The sequence below is a fragment of the Sarcophilus harrisii genome, chromosome 2 (genome assembly GCF_902635505.1).
Source record: "Sarcophilus harrisii chromosome 2, mSarHar1.11, whole genome shotgun sequence".
NCBI lineage: Eukaryota > Metazoa > Chordata > Mammalia > Dasyuromorphia > Dasyuridae > Sarcophilus > Sarcophilus harrisii.
The window spans coordinates 150997446-151020073 of record NC_045427.1 but is presented as its reverse complement, the minus strand read 5'-3'; the positions used below and the strand labels follow the sequence as shown (position 1 = coordinate 151020073).

Sequence of the window (22628 nt, the reverse complement as noted above, 5' to 3'; positions counted from 1 at the left end):
CACTTTCTCTCAAAGTCTGTCCAAGTTCATATTCATTGTTTCCATGACACTATCCATCTCATCTTCTGCTGGATTCTTCTCCTTATGCCTTCAATCTTTCCCAATATCAGAGTCTTTTCCAATAAGTCCTATCTTCTCATTATGTATCCCTACTCCCCATCACTACAATTCCCCATGATCAGTGGCTGGAGAAACACATGCAAATGGACATCATAATACAGTGAGCAACTAATCTCCTCCATTACTAAACATATGCAATATGAAAACCATTGGTGTGTCTATCTATGCTGACTTCTCCAATGTTACTTCCGTTCCAGCTGTTCTAACTAACAAGATCCAAATAAAATGGGGATTAAAGCTTCAATCTGTGTTTCTCACACACACACCCCTTTACATTTTTTCATAAATTCTACTCTGAAGTTCTAAATTGGGCTAACTCTGCTGTTTTAGTTTCATCTCTGCAATTGAAGGCTTTAATCATTAGGACTGTGTTGTGTATGCTTTTTCCCGCAATTTATAAAATTGCATCTTTTCACAATTAAACAGCTTTGGGTGCGCATACAAAATTTAAAACACTCAATTAAAAACACAAAATAGAAACGCAGCAGTTAAAAACAGCACATATTAGCACATTTGTGTCCTCCTGGGAAGACCAACTTAAATATAAGTCTTAACTTTCTGGCTGAAGGTCAAAAAACAAGCTCAGCTGGCCACAGAGGTAGGAGATTTTACAGCAATAACTTCATTCCCATTAAAGGAATTGTGCCAGAAGACAAAGCAGGGATGGGGAAATTTGTCAGAGGTCTCATAATTAATCTGAACTTTTTTCACTTTCAGAACAGTCAGAGAAGCAGGGTAGAGGGGGGAGAAAGCAAAGACCTGCTATGCACCAGAAATTCTATCAAATGCTCTGGTAGTCTGATTTTTCAGGCCTGTTTTATTTATTGGAGGTGAAGAACAGCTAGGTGGTACAGTAGATAGAGTGTTTGTTGGCCCTGGAGTCAGAAAGATTCACCTTCCTAAATTCAAATCTGACCTCAGATACTTAATTGCTGTGTTGCCCTGGACAAGTCACTTCACCCTATTTGCCTCAGTTTTCTCCTATATAAAATGAGCTAAAGAAGGAAATGGCAGACGACTCTGCCAAAGAAAACCCAAAATGGGGTCACAGAGTTGGACGTGACTGAAATGACTTCACAACATTAATTTGAACCATAAGGAAAGGATCACGGAATCATAGAATCAGAGCTGGAAGAGGAAGTTAAGATCCACCTCAACCTAGTCCAACTCCTTCATTTTATAGAGGAGGAAACTTGGGCTTACAGGTTAAGTGACTTACCCAAAGTCATAGTTATAGGTACCAAAGCCAAAATTTAAATCTAAAACATTTCACTTAACAGCTCACATAGCACTCATCTGTGGATAATAATCCATCCATAAGCTTCTTCCCTGAATATACTAACAGAGAGGTACCTGCCTCATCAGTCTTATGGGCCAGTTTTATGTGGTGCCCTTTATTATTCGGCATAAGGAATTCCACAAATAAATGTTCTATCAGGCCTAAGAATTATAGTTCAAAAAGAATGCACAAACCCAGTTTCACATGATACTACCATTGGAAAGCAAAAACTAGGACTTCTGAAACCATCAAACTCCTTTGATTAGTGGTCAACCCTTAACTAGGAAAAAGTGAGTCGTGCTACCCCTAGGCTAAAGTCATTCATCATCCTCCCCACCCCCCAGCAAAAGACACCAGAATTTCACCCTATAGAATATAGACACTTAGCACCTCAGCTGTTCTATGTCTCACCACAGTTTTTGATTTGTCAATTCAGAGATTATTGGAGATTTCAGAGCACAGGTACTGATGCATGTCTCAAAAACTATATTCCCCTAATGAATTGCCACAGTGTATCATTATGTTCTGACAACTAGCAGCCAGCCCTATCCACAAACCCTGACCCCCAAAAAAGGTCGTAAGATCATAGATTTAAAGGTTTGAAGGAACCTTAAGAGACAATATGTCAAATCCATTTGTCAAAGCTAAAATTTAACAAAAAGGTAAACAGAATCACATTTTTTTGTGCAAAATAACATTGGCTGACAAGAGCATGTTGCCTCTCAATAAACAGGTCATTGGCTTGCCTCCATTTATGCCAAAAATCTCTATTAAAAGGACAGCTCCCCTTTTGTAAGTTTTGGGGAATACAAAAGAAGGAACAGAACAGGGTAGATGACATCATGGAATTAAGGATGAGTGGTTATAGAGTTGTTATATGGAGAGTTATAGAGTTGAAACACAGGCAACAATATAATCGGTTGAAAGTTTGGTGATGGAGAGTAGCAACACCTTCTCTCAAGAAAGTCTAAGTGTAAGATAATGGACCAGATTTTTGGACAGCAAATCTGATGACCTTGAAGGATAGCTAAGTGATGTAAAGATATTAGATCCAACTCCTTTGTGTTCACATGCATTCCTCAAAGACAGCTAAATTCCTTGAGGTAAGAATACATCAGTGATTAGCAGTTGAATTATATTTTTAAACTTAATCCATGATGGACGAAGTAAATTCTGAACCAAGTTCACAAAGAACCATGACTTAAATAGTTATAGAAAAAAAGCAATTAATTGTAAATAGGATCAATCAGAAAATGCTGCAAGATCAATTCAATCTTCTCACATTCTTTGTAGAGATGGGGAGCTATGACTTATTTAGGGTCATAGAGATAATAATAAGTAGAGTTAGAATTTGAATCTAGGTCATTTGATTCCTAGTTCTTTCTCCCATTACATGGTATAAAGAAAACCAGTTGAATTTATATCCTGTGGATTTATGTGTTTGTGAGACAAGTTATAGAGCCCAAAAGGAATGTAGACAATAATAAAAATGGCAATTTTTATTTGATAGGCTGATAAAGTTCAGGTGTTTTTCCTATGTATTTAGCCCAATTAGCTAGGCAGATGAAGTGGTATCATTGAAACAGCCACACTTGTGCTCAAGAATGGAGAAAAAGCTGCCCAAACCCCCTGAAGTCCTTTTTGTTTCATTTTTTTCCCATTTTAGATACAATGCTTGCATACATCAGTGCTTTGAGAGGAGGACAAAGAGTGCTGGGAACATGGTCAATGGGTTGGCCAACAATACTGAAATTGATGACAACAGCAATTGTGATGCAACGGTAGTGCTCCTTAAGAAAGGTAACCGTGAAGGTACAAAACTCCAGAAGAGGTGCAAGAAAATGATTTATTTTGTCTATTTCCAAAGCTTCATAGAGGGCATGGGCAACTCCTCAAAGAAGTTGATCGTGATTAGTAGGATTAAAAATACCAGATATTCAACCAAACTTTTTTTTATTATCAAGCATCCCATATTAAATATCCATACTGGGTACCTAAAGGAAGAAGTCTCCTGAGGCAAGTAAATTCTGCACTTCATTTACTCCACACTTCATCTTTAAATGCAGGAGAAGACTAGAAGTTCATATCTGGAGACTAAGCAGCTGAAAATACACTCATAAAAACTCAGATTAAATGTCAGTAGTTGGTGATTTAGTGAGGTAGGATGGTACAGTACTTGAAATATATTTTCAAACTATATAGCCTCAATTTCCAGGATTTGAAATGGACATAGAAATTACTTTCTTTCAGAGATTCAACTAAATCATTTAACTAATTCACTAAAACACTAAAGAACAAAAATTTAGTATGAAGGTTCCATTCAATTGAACAAACAATATTTCTTTGTATGGCAGCATACACAATTTAACTCAAGCTGTGATGTTTTATTTTTCATTAACATAGCAATTATACTGACTTAATTAATTTCCTTTTCAAAGCTTCTCCTTGAAAGGCTGAGGTTTTACTTTTCCTTGCCCTCCCCCAATTCTGTTTCACACAGATTTTTCTTTGCACCAAAAAGAAATTTTAAGACATACAGATTATTTCTAATTTCTTCCCTGTCTCTCCACTGAAACTTACAGATGACTATTCTCTTTTGTAAATTAAGGAACTTATAAAATATTTATTGGCAAATACTTTCACATTTCATGAAAGATCAGGTCTTCAAGATTTAGGTATTTGGTTTCATTCTGTATTGGGACTTTATTCCAGTATTTGTGTACTGGCCTGTTTATACTCCAAAGGAGAAATACTCCCAGAAAACCAGAGTAATTAACTCAAGTTTATATAATATATATTTAAATCATTATTTCATAAATCTGTGACTTAGAAAACAGAGGAAAACACAGGGATAAACTTTATATAGTTATAGGATGCCAAAAGATTTCATGTTCATTGGCAAGTATGGGAGGAATAACTAGATTTTTTCAGCATAGGAAACTGTATACAATAGAGAATTCTGAACTAACAGATCATTATAAACATTCCTGGAAACAAATACATATATATGTACATATATGTATATATATATATATATACATATATATATATATATATATTACCCATATGTAGACAGATAAGTTTTACTTTCTAATGGCTTAGCTAATTTTAGTGGATGGGTAAGCATGTCACACTCAGACTCATATTCTAGATTGAGTTCAGGAGGATTTTGAAGATTATCTGATTCAACTCTATTTTGTAACCAAAAAGAAACTAGAGCTCAATTTATCTCAATTTCCTCTAAAACTTATTTTAAAACAACTCCTGATCAATACTTTTCACGAGTTTCAAGAAAGTTTTTGATTAGTAATTTGGGCTCTTCTCTAAGTAGCGCTTATAATAAATCTTGCTGCTCCCTTGTATTAACTTGAGTGTTTCTTATTTACACAGCAAATTTCCACCGCAAAGCTTCAGTGATCATGGTGGATGAGCTATTGTCTGCATATCCACACCAGCTCTCTTTTTCTGAAGCCGGGCTCCGGATCATGATTACCAGCCACTTTCCCCCAAAAACTCGGCTCTCCATGGCCAGCAGAATGTTGATTAATGAGGTAATATCCAGCTTTTCTGAAAATGGGGCAAAGAAATGAAGGGAGGGAATGTTTTCCAAGAACCTGACTACATATTTTTCTACCTATAAATTCAAAACAGTAATGATCTGTGATTTCATGAGGGTGCAAAAATCCTGGTGAGAGAACTCATTTCACTGATGAAGACTGTAAGGGATCATGGGTATTAGATAAGTAGTAGATAAGACTTAGTAGATAAGAGCTAAAAGGTTGACTAGAATATCGAAAAGCAACTTGCCATGTTCTTTCAGTATCAGAGGCAAGATTAAAAGTCAAATCTTCCTGGTGACAAGTTCAACACTCTCCTCTAGAACAGACTGCATCATATTATAACCAATATTGCCCAACAGCTATTTCCCAAAAATTCAGCTAACTCAGCTACAAATGAGCTCTTTCACTATCCTTTCCATCACATTTTGTGAGATAGGAATCCAACTGTGATATAGACAAAATTTTGGATCATTCTCTCAACTCCCTTTTGGCTATGTGTGTGTGTGTGTGTGTGTGTGTGTGTGTGTGTAGCTCTTGGCTCCCCACCTTTTCTCTTAACTTCCTAGCAGTTTTCAGCATCCATTTTAATAATATACCAGCATGAGAACTTGCACTATGAGAGCTGGGTGCTTTAAAGGGCTTTTGATGAAATTAATATAAAGATATTCTGTTGTCCTCTTTGCCCTACTACTTTTTAAACCTTTATATGCTCTTTATTTTGGATTTTTTCAAGCATGCAAAAGGTTCACTGAGCTAGCTATTATTTTTGAGTAATCACCATTCTCATTTACTAGTTCATTTAAAGGGGGCTCCAGGATCTGCATTTCTTCATGACTTGGTTATATAAATTCTGTTAACCTGCATTCCGGGTCTGCCCTTACTTATGAAGGGTCTGCACCGTTCACAATCCTTTCAATTACTTTGGCTGAGTAAAGAATGTATGAACTTTTTCCCTTCCAGAGGCAAAGATTAATAAATAGCAGAGCATATGCAAATGGAGAATCAGAGGTGGCCATCAAAATCCCCATCAAGCATGCTGTTGAGAATGGAACAGGACCCAACAATGCCCCAGAAAGAGGTGCAAATGGGACCCGAAGGGATGATGATGTTACTGAGGCTGGCAATGAAACTGAGAATGAGAATGAGGACAATGAGAACAATGAGAATGATGAAGAAGAAGAGGAGGAGGAAGAGGAGGATGAGGGACCTTACACTCCATTCGACCCACCCTGTAAGAGGTCCTAAGTTCTTGCTTGTGTTTGAGAATAATTTTAAGCCCATGAGGCCCACAAGTAATTTTCATCATCTAATGAGTCAATCCACATGTATTTTTGTTTGTTTTGTTCAGTCATTTTCAGTCATGTCTCCGTGACCCCATTTGGGGTTTTCTTGGAAAAAGATACTGGAGTAGTTTACCATTTCCTTCTCAAGTTCATTTTGCAAATGAGGAACTGAGACAAACAAGGTTGGCTTGCCCAGGGTCACACCATGGGTAAATGTCTGAGACTGGATTTGAACTCATGAAGATGAGTCTTCCTGATTTCAAGCCCAGTATTCTCTCCGATAGCTGCCCCAAAACATGTATGTTTTGGCAGAAAAGGAGTCAATTTAGTAACTTACACATGCAGGGTATAGCCCATCCATTGGTTTTGAACAAGATAATGGTTCACAAATTGGAAGACTGAAGGCTGCTGCTCCAGCAGCATGCATAGGAAAATGATTGTGGTAGGGAAATTGTTGGGCTTTGAGCCAAGCAAGCAATGGCAAAAAGAATGCATATGAGTCTAAATGCTCTGCTGCAGCCTCCCTTCCACCCTCCAGAGAACAAGATTTAGTCTGTGGCATATCACCATTAATAGTAATCAGGGCTCTTTGTCATGAAGTCTGTAATTAATAGAAGTTTAAGATGTATTTGCCCTATTTTTTTCTTAGTATTTTCCAAAGAAATTTGATACCTACAGCATAATAATAATATTTGCATAGTAGTTTTAAGTTCAAAAAGTGTTTTTACAGACATTTTCTCATTTTGAGTTTTACAAACTTTACATTAGATATTATTATGCTCATTTTACAGATGAGGAAAGTGAGGTTGAATTTCCCACTAGTGGAATTTAACCTGAATGGGAAAATTATTTTGGAGGAAGACTTCCTCCTTTCCTCAGATTATACCATGAATGGAACTAAGACAGTTTTAAGAGAAGTATAGCATCTAGAACTTTAGGATGAGAATTTCCCTGTGCTCTGCTTTGTCTGATATGGGTTTAATCATTATTATCTCATGAACTCTTTTGTCAATCTAATGAAGCTTAGGGATCCCTTCTCAAAATCAGATATTTTAATAATATTTATAATGCACTTAATAATATTTGAAGGAAATGGTCATTTCACTTAGAATTTTGTTGTTGTTTTTGTATCTATCCAAGCTCATGGACCCTCTGAAATCTCTCCATGGATCCCTTGTGGATCCGTAGAGTCAAGGGTAAGAACTCTAGTCTAGACCATGTCTAGCAAATTGTGTTCACTTCGTTGAAATTCATTGGAAAAACTAGCACAAATGAATAGAAGAAACCATATGTTTGGGGGCACAGAAGAAAATGCCATACAAAGGCTAACTGAAGGAACTAAGGCGTTTAACACTCAAGGGGACATGATAGTGGTTTGCAAGTATTTAAAGTTCTGTCATGTGGAAGACAAAGTACGTAAAGCTCTGGCCTCAGAGCTAGAAAGAGCTGGGTCTATGTCATGCCTCTGATACATAATGGCTATGCAAACTGGGCAAGTCTCTAGGCAGTTCTCTCAAGATTCTGACTTTGCAGAGAAGGCATCAACTTGTATTGGTAGAGGGATTGTCCCCAGTCAAGCATTCCCTCACTAACAAAATTATAGCATCCAGTCTCTATCCCATGTGGAAAAGAGATTAGATTCCAGCATGATGTAATGAAAAGGACATTGGATTTTAGGTCAGAGGCCTTGGAACAAAGCTCTGTTATACACTAAGTGTGTGACCTTAAGTGTGCTGGTCCTCCTATGGGAATTAGTTTTCTTCATCTGCTGCAAAAATGAGAATGGAATAAGATGATCCCTAAGCTTCCTTCTAACAATCTAACAATTTAAAGCCTGATTTATTTTGTTTGTTTGTTTGTTTCACCCTAGAAAAAAAAACAGAATAGTAAGCAAAAATTGGAGAGGGGAATATTTGAACTTGATACATGCTAATGATTAGAGCTAACAAAAAGTGGAATGAGTTGCTGCTTCAAGCTTCTCCCTTCATCTTAAAGATAAGATGGCATGATCACTTTTCAGGGGTTTCTTTCAATTTCAATTTCGAGGTTCTGTGGTCCAATTGATACTAATTTTGCATTATTGAAAAAGCCAGTCCAAGTGGCAAGCACCTTGATCCCTTCCCACCTTAATCAAATTTTGGTGGACAGTACACAGTACATAATCCAGAGGTTTCTTCGGAAGGCTGAGTAGAAATCTGCTTCATGATCAACTTCCAAACAAATTAAATAACATATATAATGTGCTTTAGAAATTTTAAATTGCTATATAAGTGTTACTTTTTATCATTAAAACAAAGAATAAGTAAGAAGTTCCATTTTCATCAATATCATTAGTATTATCATCATTAAAAATAATAATGGCCAAAAATAAGTAGGAAAATCCTACTTATTGGTTCCCCTAAGAAAACCAAGGCGAAAATTATCAAATTTTTACGTGTTGACAGTTTTCTCAGTAGAAAAAAAAAATCAATCATTTTTGCCACTCATTGATATATTTTCTTTTTTCTTCCCTCCTGATTCATAAGAAAAAAAGAATTCATTTTGAATGTCTTAGTAGGGAAAGGTGCTGGAAATGTGCTTTAATTATCATAGGAAACTTCAATGTGAGGAAACTTCCTCTACCAATGTAGGCCAGCATCTTCTGCCACTCAATCTCCAATATTAGAGGCAAGTAGTCTCAGTGGATAGAGTGTTAAGCTCTGGAGTCAGGAAGACCACAGTCCAAACCTGGTCTCAAACACTTTCTGAGAGGCGTGAGGAAGTCACTTAACCTCAGTTTCTTCATCTGTAAAATGGGATAACAAAAAGCACATATCTCCCAGAATTGTTGTGAGAATCAAATGAGAGAATATTTGTAAAGTATTTAGCATAGTGTCTGGCCCATAGGAGGTGCTATATAAATATTAGCTATCACTATTATTATTATTATGGTTATCTATGTGGTATAGCTAGAGTACTAGGCTTGCAATTAGGAACACCTAAATTCAAATTCAGCCTTAAACATTTACTAGCTGAAGAACAGTGGGCAAAGCACCTTACTGCTGCTTCAGCTTGCTCTGCAAAATGTGGATAACGATAATACCAATTTCCTTGACTTGTGAGGATAGAATGAGATAATATTTGTAAAGTGCATTGCAAACCTTAAAACTCTCTACAAATCCTGGCTATTGTTGTTACTGTTGTTATTAGAGAATTGAAAAAACAAATGATTTGTCAGGATTATGGAGCTCAAATGTGCCAGAGTAGGTGGTCCAAACACTATGCTACCTTGCCTCTCTTTAAGTATCATACTCTGAAATATTATTTTACTCTTTCAACTGAAATCCTTTAGTAGAATTCCATAATGGGAGTCTGCAACCCGGCTTCAGGGAATGTTTATTTTGTTGATGTCTTTCTCTGATTACAATAAGGCCAGGTGAATTATGCACTTTTCCATGTACGGGTGCATGTTACCATTTTAGAAGCCCTTAATAATACACAATATGCACATTCATTCCAGCAGACTTTAAAGAGATGTCAAGGCAAGAAAACTATGCCCCAGGACCTAGGCCAGTGCATTTTATTTTTACACTTAGCCTCAATCTCCATCATCCAATCTGCTACTCTTGACTCATTACTTCTGCTTCCTTCCACAAATAAATTCTGCTCACAAGGATAGAGTAGATCATGCCGGGAAAAATTACAAAAGACCTTCAATTCTGTCTCCCTAATTTTCAGTGATGTTCTGTCTTGAAGATTTAGTCATGGTGGCCCCATTCCCATTATTTCAAAAATCTTAAATCACTATATGACTTTTAACTTTAAATATTATGAATAATGAAGACACTGGGCGCTATTCACAAGTTCTCATCAACCCTAAATCAACAAAGATGGATAGCTATTGGGGAATTCCACCCCTTCAACTTATTAAAAGGTTCCACTCATATTTTGGGGTCATTGAATCCCTCCTGAATAAGAGGAACATAAAAGGAGAGATGCAAAAACTGGACCTAGAGACTAAGAACATATATTCTAATTCTAATTCTGCCAGCCTCTATCTATTATTTAACTTTCCCATATCTGACTTTCCTCAGCTGCAAAATAAGGGAGTTAGCCTGGATGACCTAGGATCATTCCAGGACTAAATATGTAGTTCTATGCCATATCAGCACTTCATAATTAGTGGTAAAACCTTGTTTTGTAGAGTCTGAAAGGACTCTGTGTCTCTATGGCACAAATGACAGAAGCCAGAGAGATTTAAAGCAACCCAAAGCTGTCAGTCCCATATAGGGGATTCCAGCCATTTTTCTATAGCAGTGGGGCACTGAAGGTTAGACTTGCGCTAGGTCATCCCTCCCGAAATGGGGCATGGGAGCACTCAGTGAACAGCCCCTCGTTTCTTCTCTGCCTCACTATTTCCTGAAAATCTCATTTTGGGGCTCAAAAAAGCAAGAAGACCTGATTCTCAAGCATATTCTTCCCCTTAGAGGATTGATTGTCCCTGACATTATGAGCTAGATTCTCTAACCTATAAGCCAGCAGAATATACTTGAACCCAAAAAGGTTCAATTGAGGTATTCCCCACATATCAATTTTCTCATTGATCTTGTTGCTGTTAAAGAGTGTCCAACTCTTCATGATCCCATTTGAGGTTTTCTTGGCAAAGATACTGCAGTGATTTGCCATTTCCTTTTCCAACTCATTTTACAGATGAGGAAACAGAGGCAAACAGGGCTAAGTGACTTGGTCAAGGTCTCATAGCTAGTAAGTCTCTAGCTGAATTTCTAAGGTTGAATTTGAACTAGGTCTTCCCTGGCTCAGGCCTAGCACTCTATCCACTGTGCTGTCTAGCTGTCTCATTTATACAATAGGCATAATACTTGCCTCCCTAACTCATACTGCATTGTGTTAAAGCAAACACTTTGTAAACCACAAAAAAAGGTGGGAATATGAGCTATTATTCTATCCTTTTTTTTTGACATTCAAGTTTTTGCGTTCCAAATTTCTCCCTTCCTCCAGTCTTTTCCCCCACCCACTGAGAAGGCAAGCAATAAGATACCCATTACACATGTGAAATCATGTAAAACATATTTCTATTTTGGCCATGTTGCAAAAAAAATAAAGTGAAAAAATATGTGTCAGTCTGCAAATGTCAGTTCTATGAGGTATTATTTTTAATAAATCAAGTCTACTTGCATCCTAAGGACTGTTAATTTAAATGAATGATAGTGTCATGGATGCAGAAGATCAGGTTTTGAGTTGTGCTGTTTATTATCTAAGTGACCCTGGTCAAATCATTTTTCTTTTCTACATATCAGCTTCCTGTTCTGTCAAATTCTGGGTTACACTCAGTGATCAGTAAATCCCTTCCAATTCTCAGCTGGCAATCTCAAATTATCTCTACCTATCACATCTGCTCGATTGTGGTACTTTCAGGACACACAGATCTGTCTCCCTGCCTACCAGCAGGAGCTTTTTCTCACAGGGTCAAGATCTGGAGTTGGAGCTTATTCATTCTTCTTGTTACTGTTGTAGTCAAACTGCCAAGATAGTTTGTTGTTCTGAGAATCAAAAGCTGCTTCTCTGCTCCTCCACAATTTGTCATGTGATTGATGAAATCACAATTTCACAGTGGTTCTATTGGTCCAAATGAAACTAAAACTATATAATTTCCAACCATTTTAATAGGATTCTTCCCCCCCCCCCCCCCGCCGCCTTTTTTATTCAGGAAATTGAAATAGAGTGGGTTGAATTTTAATATAAGTAATGTTTTTAATATTTTTTGTGTATCTAAAGTGATTGTTAGTTTAATAATATAATGTATTATTTAATTCTTTATTTGATCTATAATTATATTTGACTTAGCTAGTTTTAAAAAAGAATTACAAATATATATAATATTATAAGTGTAATATATAAAATATAATACATTTAAATATTTTAAAATATAATAAATTTACATTCAAATTTGTTCTTATTTTTTCTGATATAATGTCAAAACAACTATAAGGAACTGAAAAAGGTTCTTTGAGGATAGAGATTATTTCATCTTTGTACTCCGGTATCTCAAATAATTATTAGTTATGTTTTTCAGTCTGTCTGACTTCTTTGTGACCCCATTTGGAGTATTCTTGAGAAAGACACTGGAGTGGTTAGCCATTTCCTTCTCCAGATCATTTTATAGATGAGGAAAATGAGGCAAACAGGGTTAAGTGATTTGCCCAGGACCTTACAACTAGTAAGTGTCTGAGGCCATATAAACTTAGGTCTGGCTACAAGTCTGGCACTCCAACCACTGTGCTATCTAGCTGCTCCACTATGCTTTGTACAATGTCTGGCTTATAACTGATATTTAATGAATCCTGGTTGAATGATTTCTTGGTTGATCTTTTAGTTCTTGCCACTTTATGAGAATTAGCCAGAATTTTGACAATAAAAATCATTTTTACAGATAAAAAAAATAAAATTTTCTCACACATCTCCTCCAGTCTCAAACTGATAAAGGAAATGGCCACTTTCAGGAGGAAAATGAGAAGAAAAAAAGTTGGGGGTTGTTTTTTTTTGGAGAAGGCTTTGCCTGTTGATATGTTGGTTTATTTCATGATATGCCCTCTTCTGTTCATTCATTGTTTGTCCTCCACTCTTGAAACGGATCATGACATCAGGAAGGTAATATCATGACTTGTAAGTGAATTTGATTTAAGCAAGGAAAGGCTGTGTAAAGTCACCAGCCTCACTCTCTCCTCCATCTGGGTCCAGTGGCAATAGGCATTTTCAAACACAGATCAGTGGCTTTCATACAATCCCAAAGCCACTGAGAAGCTGAGTCAGAGGCTACATCAAGCAAATTCTAAAGCTCCTTTCCCCACTTGAACCAGAAATAAGAATTAATGGCAGTACCTAGAGCCTGTGAAGAGAATGAGGAAGAATTTTGGGAAGACAAATGACTTAGATTACTTTAAACAAATTGCTTTTCTAGACATCAGATTTTCATTCTATAAATTGAGGGCTTAGATTTGGTGTTCAACAAGTCCTTTCCCGCTCCCAGATAATCTTTGCCCATTGCCATGCCCTCTTGTGGTGAGCCTTAGGATATACAGATTTCTGTCCCAAATTGAGACTGAATGAAATGAAACGTCTATGAACATTTCATTGTTAAACATAGTTATAGCCTATTTGAAAAATATTAAACTGGGAATTTTTTTTAAGAAAGAAAACAATTTTTAGCTAACCTATCTTGTGGGGGGGAAAAAGAGGAATAAAAAATTAAACAATGTGGTTTTCGCATTCTTTTTTAAACTGAATAATACAGATAAAAACTTCCTCACCCTTACTGCAATGCATCTGCACTTAAAACTATAAAAGAAAACAAAGAGTTTATCCAAAAAAAGATGGAAATTTTTGTCACCAATCATTTCATGGTGCTGCAAAGTTCTTGGAATCAAGATTAAATAGGAAAAATATCAGGGATATTACTATATTTAATCAGATTCCAGAATAGCTGAAATAGTATTTGTATTGTGCTTTAAGGTTGAGAGACTATTTTATATACATTAAGCCATTTGATTCTCACAATCAATCAGCCAGTGTGTATTACAGACCTATAATATGTCAGCCACTATGAACTTCACATTCCAAAACAATACATAAAGAAGAATAGTAGTCAGGGAGGAATATTTCAGTAATGTTGATTTAATTACTGTTTTCAGAACCAGAATAGCAAAGAGGGTAGAGAGAAGATATTCACACAATGACATGTCATAAAAATTGAATAAATGGATGCATGGCTCATCCATCAAGGCAAAATGTAGACAGAATATGTCTGTCAGATTGGTGACTATGAGGAAATTCTGGAAAATGTATTCACCAAAACTAACATATATTTGATTGCTGTATACTCCACATATTAAAATAGGGATTCCTGAAATTCTTGACAGTGTTATTACCTTTTCTAGGGTAAGAGCTAATTTGCAAATCCTCAGGGGCAGAATTTTCCCCCCAGCTGGTTCTTGGCTACTTAAAGCAAACAATAACTGTGAAAAGGTCTTATGGAGGAGAAAGTAGACACAGTCTGTCCTCGGCAGCCCCTTCCCTCCCTCTATGAGTCCCTCTCCAGGCTCCCAGTGTTCTCCTCACTTTTCTCCCAAGTAACTAATGTCCTCCCTCGGGTAGCCCAGTGGGATTGCCACAGTTGCACCATATTTGAAAATTACCTACCTGTTCTCTCATCACAAATCCTATTTGCTCCAAGATAAGGGAGGCAAAGTTAACTTGCAAACCTACACCATCATCATCATCAGGAGAAACATCTTTCACGCGGGTTTTCTTTAAACCAAAAGCTGAAATCATGGAGCACAGGGGCCACTTTTTCACTGGTCCCCATTAAATATATGTAATATGTAACAATTCCACAAGATGTCACTATGTTCAGTGAAAGCCATCCACTCTTCCCATTTAAAAACAAGACTACATTTCTTAAGTTACAGTGTCAAAGACATAGCAATTTACTTAGAGATTTGGCTCAGTTTTTAAAAATGCGATGTGCGTATTTTCCTATCCATTTGCGCATCAATGCCAAGTACCTGGTTGATATTAAAATTCCCCGTCTAACTGTTTAAACAAATGACTTTTTGCGGTACTGCTCGCCTCAGCAATTATTCACGTAACTTAACAAAGTTGTGGTCTGGGTCGCCGACTTCCTGTCCCAAAAGAGGAACCAAAGGGAGAGTTGATGGAACTCAGATTAGCCTAGTAGTTAAGAAGTATCAACATCCTAAAATATTTGATCTTGATTCTTCAAGCATTTATTCCAATCTTTCTATTCACTCAGCAAAGTACAGTGGTCATAGCTCAGAGGATTTATTTTTTTGTTTAATTTTTTGCGTTCTACTCCCGGCCCTAGTAATGAATCCTTAGTCTTATTATCTCTCTGTGTCTGCTTCCCCATCTAGAAGATTGTCTCCTTCCTCACCTCTCTCCTTATTTTCACAATTATGTCATGTTTTGTGTCTGTTTAAATATGACTAGAATGTAAACTCCTTAAATGCGGGGACTTTTTGTCTTTGTATCACTAGAGCCTCACTCACAGTAGTCACTTAATAAATACTTTTAAAATTATTTCGATAGAGGGTAATATTTGTAAAGCAAGTTATGAAAATAGCCACTAATGTGTTGTACCCTGAAAAAAGGCAAATTGCTTTCTTTACTGGCTCCTTACCTCTTCTTATTCCAGCCAAAAGTTCTGACTTGACTTTTATTGCCCCTTTTCATTTGCCAAGTGATCACCCTCATATAGTTAAAGTTCAAGCTTTTGAGAACTGGCAAAATAATAAGATGACAACAAGAAAATTTCTTTTTTCCTCTTTTTCATTCTGTTGGAATCCCAACAAAGTAGTTGGCCCATGGAGAGCAATTGGAGCTAATGATTTCCTCAATAAAGGGAGCTCCTCATGAATAATTTGCTCTACAATATATAGAATCTTCTTGACAATTTATATTGTCTTAAAGAATCATTTAGGATACTAAATTAGTGACTTGCCCAGAACTATGCAGTCAGTGTCAGAGGTATCCCCTAAATTCAGGATGTCCAAATTCTGGGATCAGCTCTCTAGGACCCTTAGAGAACACATTAATTCACAGTAATTCAGCAAATTAATACACAAACATATATTAAAAACCTTTTAAATGCACTGATGTAAGTGCTCAGAGTGCAAAGACAAAAATGAAAATAATCCTAAATTCAAGGAATTTAATAATAAATACAAAGTAAATTCAAAGTGATACAAAAGATATCAGAAATAGAAAGCATTAATCCCTGGGGGATCAGAGAGCCTTCTTCATAGGAAGTGACCCTTGGACTGAGATTTGAAGAAAGAGGGGTATACTGAAGTCAAGCAGCAGAGATCAAGGGAGAATGCATCCCAAATATAAGGCAAAAAGATGGGAGATGGAGTATCCTGTATTAGAAGTAGCCTGTAGGTTAATTAGATTGAAATGGAGAATTTGTAAAGAGGAATAATATGAAATAGACTGGAAAGGTGAGTAAAAGCCACATTATAGAATACTTTAGATGCTAAATTGAGAATTTTATATCATATCTAAGAAGCAATAGATGATCACTAAAATGTTTTCAATGGAGATCTGGTCAGATCTGTGTATTGCAAATTAATTTGGCAGCTATGAAGAGGGTGAATTGGAAAGAGAATAAATACATCATGAGTAGGGAGCTCAACTAATAGGCTCTCATAAAGAGTCTAGCTGAGAAAACGTAAAGATAAACACAAAGATAATTAAAAGTGAATGTTTCAAACTTTAAAAAAAAAAACAAGAATGAATTAAAAGAAGAAATAAAAAAAGACACTCCCACTTGACTCCTTGGCAGAGACGGGAGATCCACAAGCATTGTATGTGGCATATATTTTCATATTTTTTCTATGTATTAATAAATTATGCTAATGTTTTCCCTTTTTCTTTTATTGTCTTAAAAAATACTGTTTTTCATGTGAGTTTGCTTTCTGTGGGAGATTTTGGTACACAGAGGGGGAGGGATACTTAGAGAAACTATAATGATATAAAAAAATCAACAAAAATTTGTTTTGGTTTTTGTTTTTAAGTCTAGGGAGGAGTTGATGTAGGCTTGAATTACTGTGATTATGTAAGGGGAGAGAAGATGATAGAGGAGGGAAATTCTTTGGAGGTAGAATTGACAAGATTTGACATCTAATTGGACTTAGGGGACTGAGAAAGTCAAGAAAATCTTTTAAGAACTTAAGAAGTAATTGGAAAGCCAGCAGTGCTATAAACACAAACAAGGAAGTTTATAAGAAGGCTAAGTTTCAGGGAAATATAAGTTCTGTTTTAGTCATGCTAAATTTGAGATGTCTAAGAGGCATCTAGTAATCCTATTAGGTGTGTGTCCACCCAAGCAGGATTTAAGTAGACAGAGAAGAAAAATTAAGTCATCTAATATTTTCTTCTTCCTTCTTTCCTTTCATCCCACCTTTTTTTTTTTCTCCAGCTGGCAAATTGGAAATAGTGAAGTGGTTGTTCACCTGGCCACTGAGTTTGGTTTTGTACTTTACTGTTCCCAACTGCAACAAACCCCGATGGGAAAAGTGGTTTATGGTGACATTCGCCTCCTCCACCTTGTGGATTGCAGCCTTCTCCTATATGATGGTTTGGATGGTGAGTGTTGTACCAAATGCCCAGTCCTCAGGCCCTGATTAGGCCTGAAGCTTTTCAAACAACAATATCAATACCTCATGGAAGTTGAAAAGGTTATTAGCTGCAGTGATGGCCAAGAGAAACCTAAAACCCTAAGCAATTCAAAAATTGGGCGTTTCTTGGAGGATTTGAGATAGATATGATACTTCCTCTTCCCCTGGTTCTCAGTGTGACTGTGGGTCATTTGTAAAATAAAGAGATTGTAAAATTAGGTCCAGAAAGAAGGAACTTCAGAGTTCACCTAGTTCAGTGCTCTCATTATATAGGGATCTGGAAAGGTCAATGATTTGCTCAGAATCACACATTGAAAAGCTCATATTTTAATTCAGGTCATATAATTGTAGCACAATGGTTGTACTAGACCCTATTATCTCTTCTGGCCTTAAAAATCAATGTTACTATGGAAAAGGGCCTCATCCAATGCTATAGTATTGGACATGGGGAAGAAGCAACATATATATGAAATAGTACAAATGCCATAAGCACAGATCTCATGGGTTATGTATTTTTTGTGTCCTACAATATCTAGTACTATACTCTGAGTGCAGCAGATGCTTAATATATACTTGCTGAATTGAATTATTAAATTCACAAGTCTCCATTGACCTAGTATGTGTCTGCTGTTTCATACTTTAGGATGTACATAAAGAATTAAATTCTGGATTTAGATAATTTGACAGATAATGGTGGATATGATACTATTATTTTAACACATGCTCAATAATGATTTATCTGTAATGGAGATAATAGTTAACTTAAGTGCATCCAAAAGGTTGTCTCCTATCTTAATATAGAAGCAGAAGGGCAAATAAGGGAATCAAGTGATTCCTTTGATTTTTTATTTTAAATATTCCCTTTCCCTTTTCCTCCAGCTGAGGTGCTAATGAGCCTTGAAAAATACGAGCCTGGTCCAGGGCACCTGGATAATTAGCTGCTGTATAATTGAGTCTTTTCTGAATCAGTAAAAATAGTGAGGATGCAACTTGAATAGCATTTCCTTTTCAGTCCAAGTGCAACTGAGCCAAACCAGATAACTACAGGGAATAATAAGCTGAGGGTTAGAAGGAAAAAGCAAGATTTGGCCAAGAAGGTCAATTTTAGCCAGGGCATTCGTAGTTAGGCCAACAAAACCAAACTCCTTTTCACAAAAGGCTTTTCAGAGCCACTAAATATGAATTGAATGTATTTCGAAGTAGAAGTACATTCTTCCTTGGAGAATACAAATATAGAGTCCCAAGTCCACACCAAGTACCATTCAGCATTAAATGAGAAAATTGCACATGTTTTTTGGTTTTCAAAGGATGACAGCCAAGGTATCCCAAAGGACTTCAATTGAACTCTCCCAACTCTCTCAACAGGAAAATAACAAGTTCTCTCAAACTGCTTTCAGAGAGTAGTCAGGCTTTTGTACACATATATTCCTCTTTAGGCTTTCAAACTCTGGTGTACCAGGAACCACACAGAATTGTGCTACTTACAACATGTGGTATGCATTTCTTATAATTTCATAGAGGGGGGAAATCAAGTGCTATCCTAAAATGACCTAAGTTAGTTTCAGCTGTTCAAATCCACATCTTCCAGACTAGAATGTACAGTCACAATGAATTTGCCTGGATTCCTATATAGTGGATATGGTATTGGAGTTGGAGTCAGGAATAGCTGGATTCAAATCCTGCTTCAGACACTTGCTAGCTGTGTGACTCTGAACAATCCATTTAACTTCTCTGGGCCTCAGTTTCCTTCTCTATAATAATCAGTAAATGAATGAATAAATAAATAAATTAGGTATTTGTGTGCATATATATATATATACCTATATATGCATGTGAATAACATTTTGATGTCATACACATATGTCCAGGCACTAGGTACTATGTTAAACACTTTATAATTATCATCTCATTTGACTCTTATGACAACCCTGGGAGATGGATGCTATTATTATGCCCATTTTGCATATGAGGAAACTGAGGCAAACAGAAGTGACTTGTCTAGAATCACATAGTTCATACATGTCTAAGATCAGATTTGAACTCCCTGATGCCAGGCTCAGGGCTCTATCCACTATATAATCTAAAATAAAGGAACTGGATTTCTCAATGATCTCTAAAGTTCCTTCCCTCTCTAACCCTATGTGGATTTTACACTGGTACATGTTGTGATGTCATCTCACCTACTATTCTCTGCCTTTTTCCCATCTGTTCACTGGGGATAAGAATACTTACCACTTAATTTCTGAGATTGTTTTGAAACATCCCAGATGCTTGCTATTGCCCATCTTCATAGCTGAATTCTCTTTTATATAAATTGCCTCCAGTAGTCAAGAAATGGCTTACTATTGTCAATTCCTATTTAGATATAAGTTAGATAAAATAATCACTGACGTTACTTCTGCCCTCTGATAGTCTGGGTTTTTTTTTTGTGTTTCCATCTTTAAAATGATAAGGAATAATCCTACCTATCTACACAATAATAGACTTCAAAACTAAATACATAAATAAGCAGTTATAGATATGATCGTTTGATGGATAGATACATAGATAAAAATATAGGTTGACTTGAAGATAGGCTGGAGCTGGGTGGGATGAGAATTGCTAAAAAGAAATGGAACTCAAGCAACCCCTTTTCACCACTTGTCAATTCCAATTTTGGCACTGGCACACAAGTTGTGTTCCCTGTGATTTTTCTATGATCCCACATTCTTGGAAATTTTAACATCTTGCTTCCATCCTTTATGTATCATCACAGAACTGAATAGATCAATCTTCCAAATACAGACTTCCTTGTCTTGAGCAACTCCTAACAATATATTTTCCCTCCTTGCAGGTTACAATTATTGGCTACACTTTAGGTATTCCTGATGTGATCATGGGAATCACATTTCTGGCAGCTGGGACAAGTGTGCCTGATTGCATGGCCAGCCTCATTGTTGCAAGACAAGGTATGTTAGGAAAGAAGGAGGGAGGGAGAAAAGAATTGAAGAGAGGAAGGAAAAAAAGAAAAAGGAGACAGAAAAGGGGAGGAAAGGCAAGAGAAAAGAGGGGAAGCGGGAAAGCTAGGAAGAGGAAAGAAGAAAGGAAAGAGGAAGAAGGAAGGAAATCTCATAAAATCTAATTGTAATAAAGAATTGTGAGTTCTAAGCAAACTGTCTTTGAATGAGAACACAAGTCAAACAAATCCAATATTAATGAGGAAGATGCTTTTCAAAAAAAAGTCAAGTATAAACTAACTCCTCAGAGAAGGAAGAGTACCTATATAGTTAGAATCTTCAGAGATGCTTTCTGACTTTGGGATACAGAAAGCCACCAGATCAATGGTGTTTATTTTCCATTCAGATGAGACTTGTTCCTACATACCGACTTTTACAATGTGCTACAAAATACAGATAACAAATTCACCTCCTTTGAGTTTTCAGTGACTAAACTTGGCAAGTTGTTCATAATTTAAGGAGTGATTCCTTAACTTTATGGGAAAATTTATATAAATGTATGTAACAAATTACCTCAATGCACTTAAAATGTAACAATTTGCAGAAATTCAGTTTGCATGCAACTTTTTAGGAAACTATCTCTTCCCTTAAAATATACCATTGTATATGAATATTAATAGAAATGTCCATCAATTAATGTTAAGAACTGACAGTTCTGTGTACACACACACACACACACACACAGAGTCATTTGATATTTACAACAACCCTGTGAAGTAAATGTTATTATGCAAGTTTTCCAGATGAGCAAACTGAGGCACAGAAAGATCAAGTAACTTCCATACAATCACTGAGCTAGTAAGTATCTAAGGCAGGATTCAAAATGAGATCTTCCTGATTACATATTAAACACTCTATCCACTCTGTTACCTAATTTCCTCTAAAAGTGTGTGATTATTTGGAAAGTAACAAGAACTAGTTTCAAAGAGCAGGTAGGCAACTAATACAAATGAGTTCAGGTCCCCTAAAGAAGCATTTTTTAAAATTCTGTAGATTCCTCTCTTCTCTTAATTCAAATATGACATTTGACACTTAACTAGCTATGTGACATGGAGGAAGTCACTTAATCCAGTTGCTTAGCAAAAAATTAAAAATTAAAACGTGGTGCTCAATAGAATCTATATTGACATAGATCATAAAAAGCCTAAAATTAAATCAAGTGTGAACTCAATGCAAATAGAATAGCATCAGAACCTGTCGTTTGCTAACCTTGGAAATGTGAAGGAAAAAATGTAAATTTCATTCATTTTCTTGCTTTCAGTATTACTCACTCCATGTGAAAAGATAGTCTGGTTTAAAAAAAAAACTCACAAAAAAATCAAACCCAACTAGGAAGAAACTCCATGTATGGTCTGTTGTTTTAGAAGATGCAAGGACCTACTAGAACCCCTCCCCACTCCCTAAGGTCATGTTATCTCTTGTTCTTCCAGGGATGGGTGACATGGCTGTCTCCAACTCCATTGGGAGCAATGTGTTTGACATTCTGATTGGCCTGGGCCTCCCGTGGGCTCTGCAGACCCTGGCAGTGGATTATGGTTCATACGTAAGTAGCATTCTCCGTGACTTTTCGGTGGTACACAGAACCTGGGTTTGTGCATGTCTTTTTTTTAAAACTCTCTATTGAAGAACTTTCAATAGCATTTCATTGGCTATTGAGAGTGAATTCAGAGGTGAATGAATCTTCTCTACAGCTATTGTTTAGAATGTCCTTTATGACATGGATTCTTAACCTAGGATGTATGAACTTGTTTTATATTTACATGCATATACATATATGTATAAGTGTGTGGTTTGATGCACATATGTGTATATACCTAAACATGTACACATGTACAACTATTTCAATATAATTGGTTCCCTCCATAATCCTATGTATTTTGTTTTATACATTTAAACCATTATTATCAGAAAGGGTCCATACGTTTCATCTGAGAGTCAAGCAACCATGTTTGACTGAGAAGGTTAAGAACACCTACTTTATGGTAAGAAGCTTGAATCTAAAGAAATGAATCCATGAAGAAAGGCTATTATGTTAGGGAGTCAAAACATAAAATTTATGTGGCCATTTTTATTCATATGTGGCCACATATGAAATATTATATTCAGTTCTTGTTACTACACTTTAAAAAAAACAATGACAAACCGGCATGTAAGTTCCAGATGGGATATAGCTAAGAAAGTAAAGGGTCTAGAAA

General features: G+C 36.3%; 1 protein-coding gene across 2 annotated transcripts in view; it reads left to right on the top strand.

Annotated features, from left to right (window-relative positions):
* Positions 1 to 22628, top strand: part of SLC24A3 (solute carrier family 24 member 3) — a 721614-nt gene that overhangs the window by 653812 nt on the left and 45174 nt on the right. Inside the window, exons 10-15 of one of the 2 annotated variants that reach the window (XM_031951059.1) lie at positions 3066 to 3211; positions 4790 to 4950; positions 5920 to 6190; positions 17239 to 17405; positions 20271 to 20385; positions 21864 to 21976. In XM_031951059.1, the coding sequence (XP_031806919.1) occupies positions 3066 to 3211; positions 4790 to 4950; positions 5920 to 6190; positions 17239 to 17405; positions 20271 to 20385; positions 21864 to 21976 (973 nt within the window). The remainder of the gene's footprint in view (positions 1 to 3065; positions 3212 to 4789; positions 4951 to 5919; positions 6191 to 17238; positions 17406 to 20270; positions 20386 to 21863; positions 21977 to 22628) is intronic. The other variant, XM_023494858.2, reaches the window with a different exon arrangement.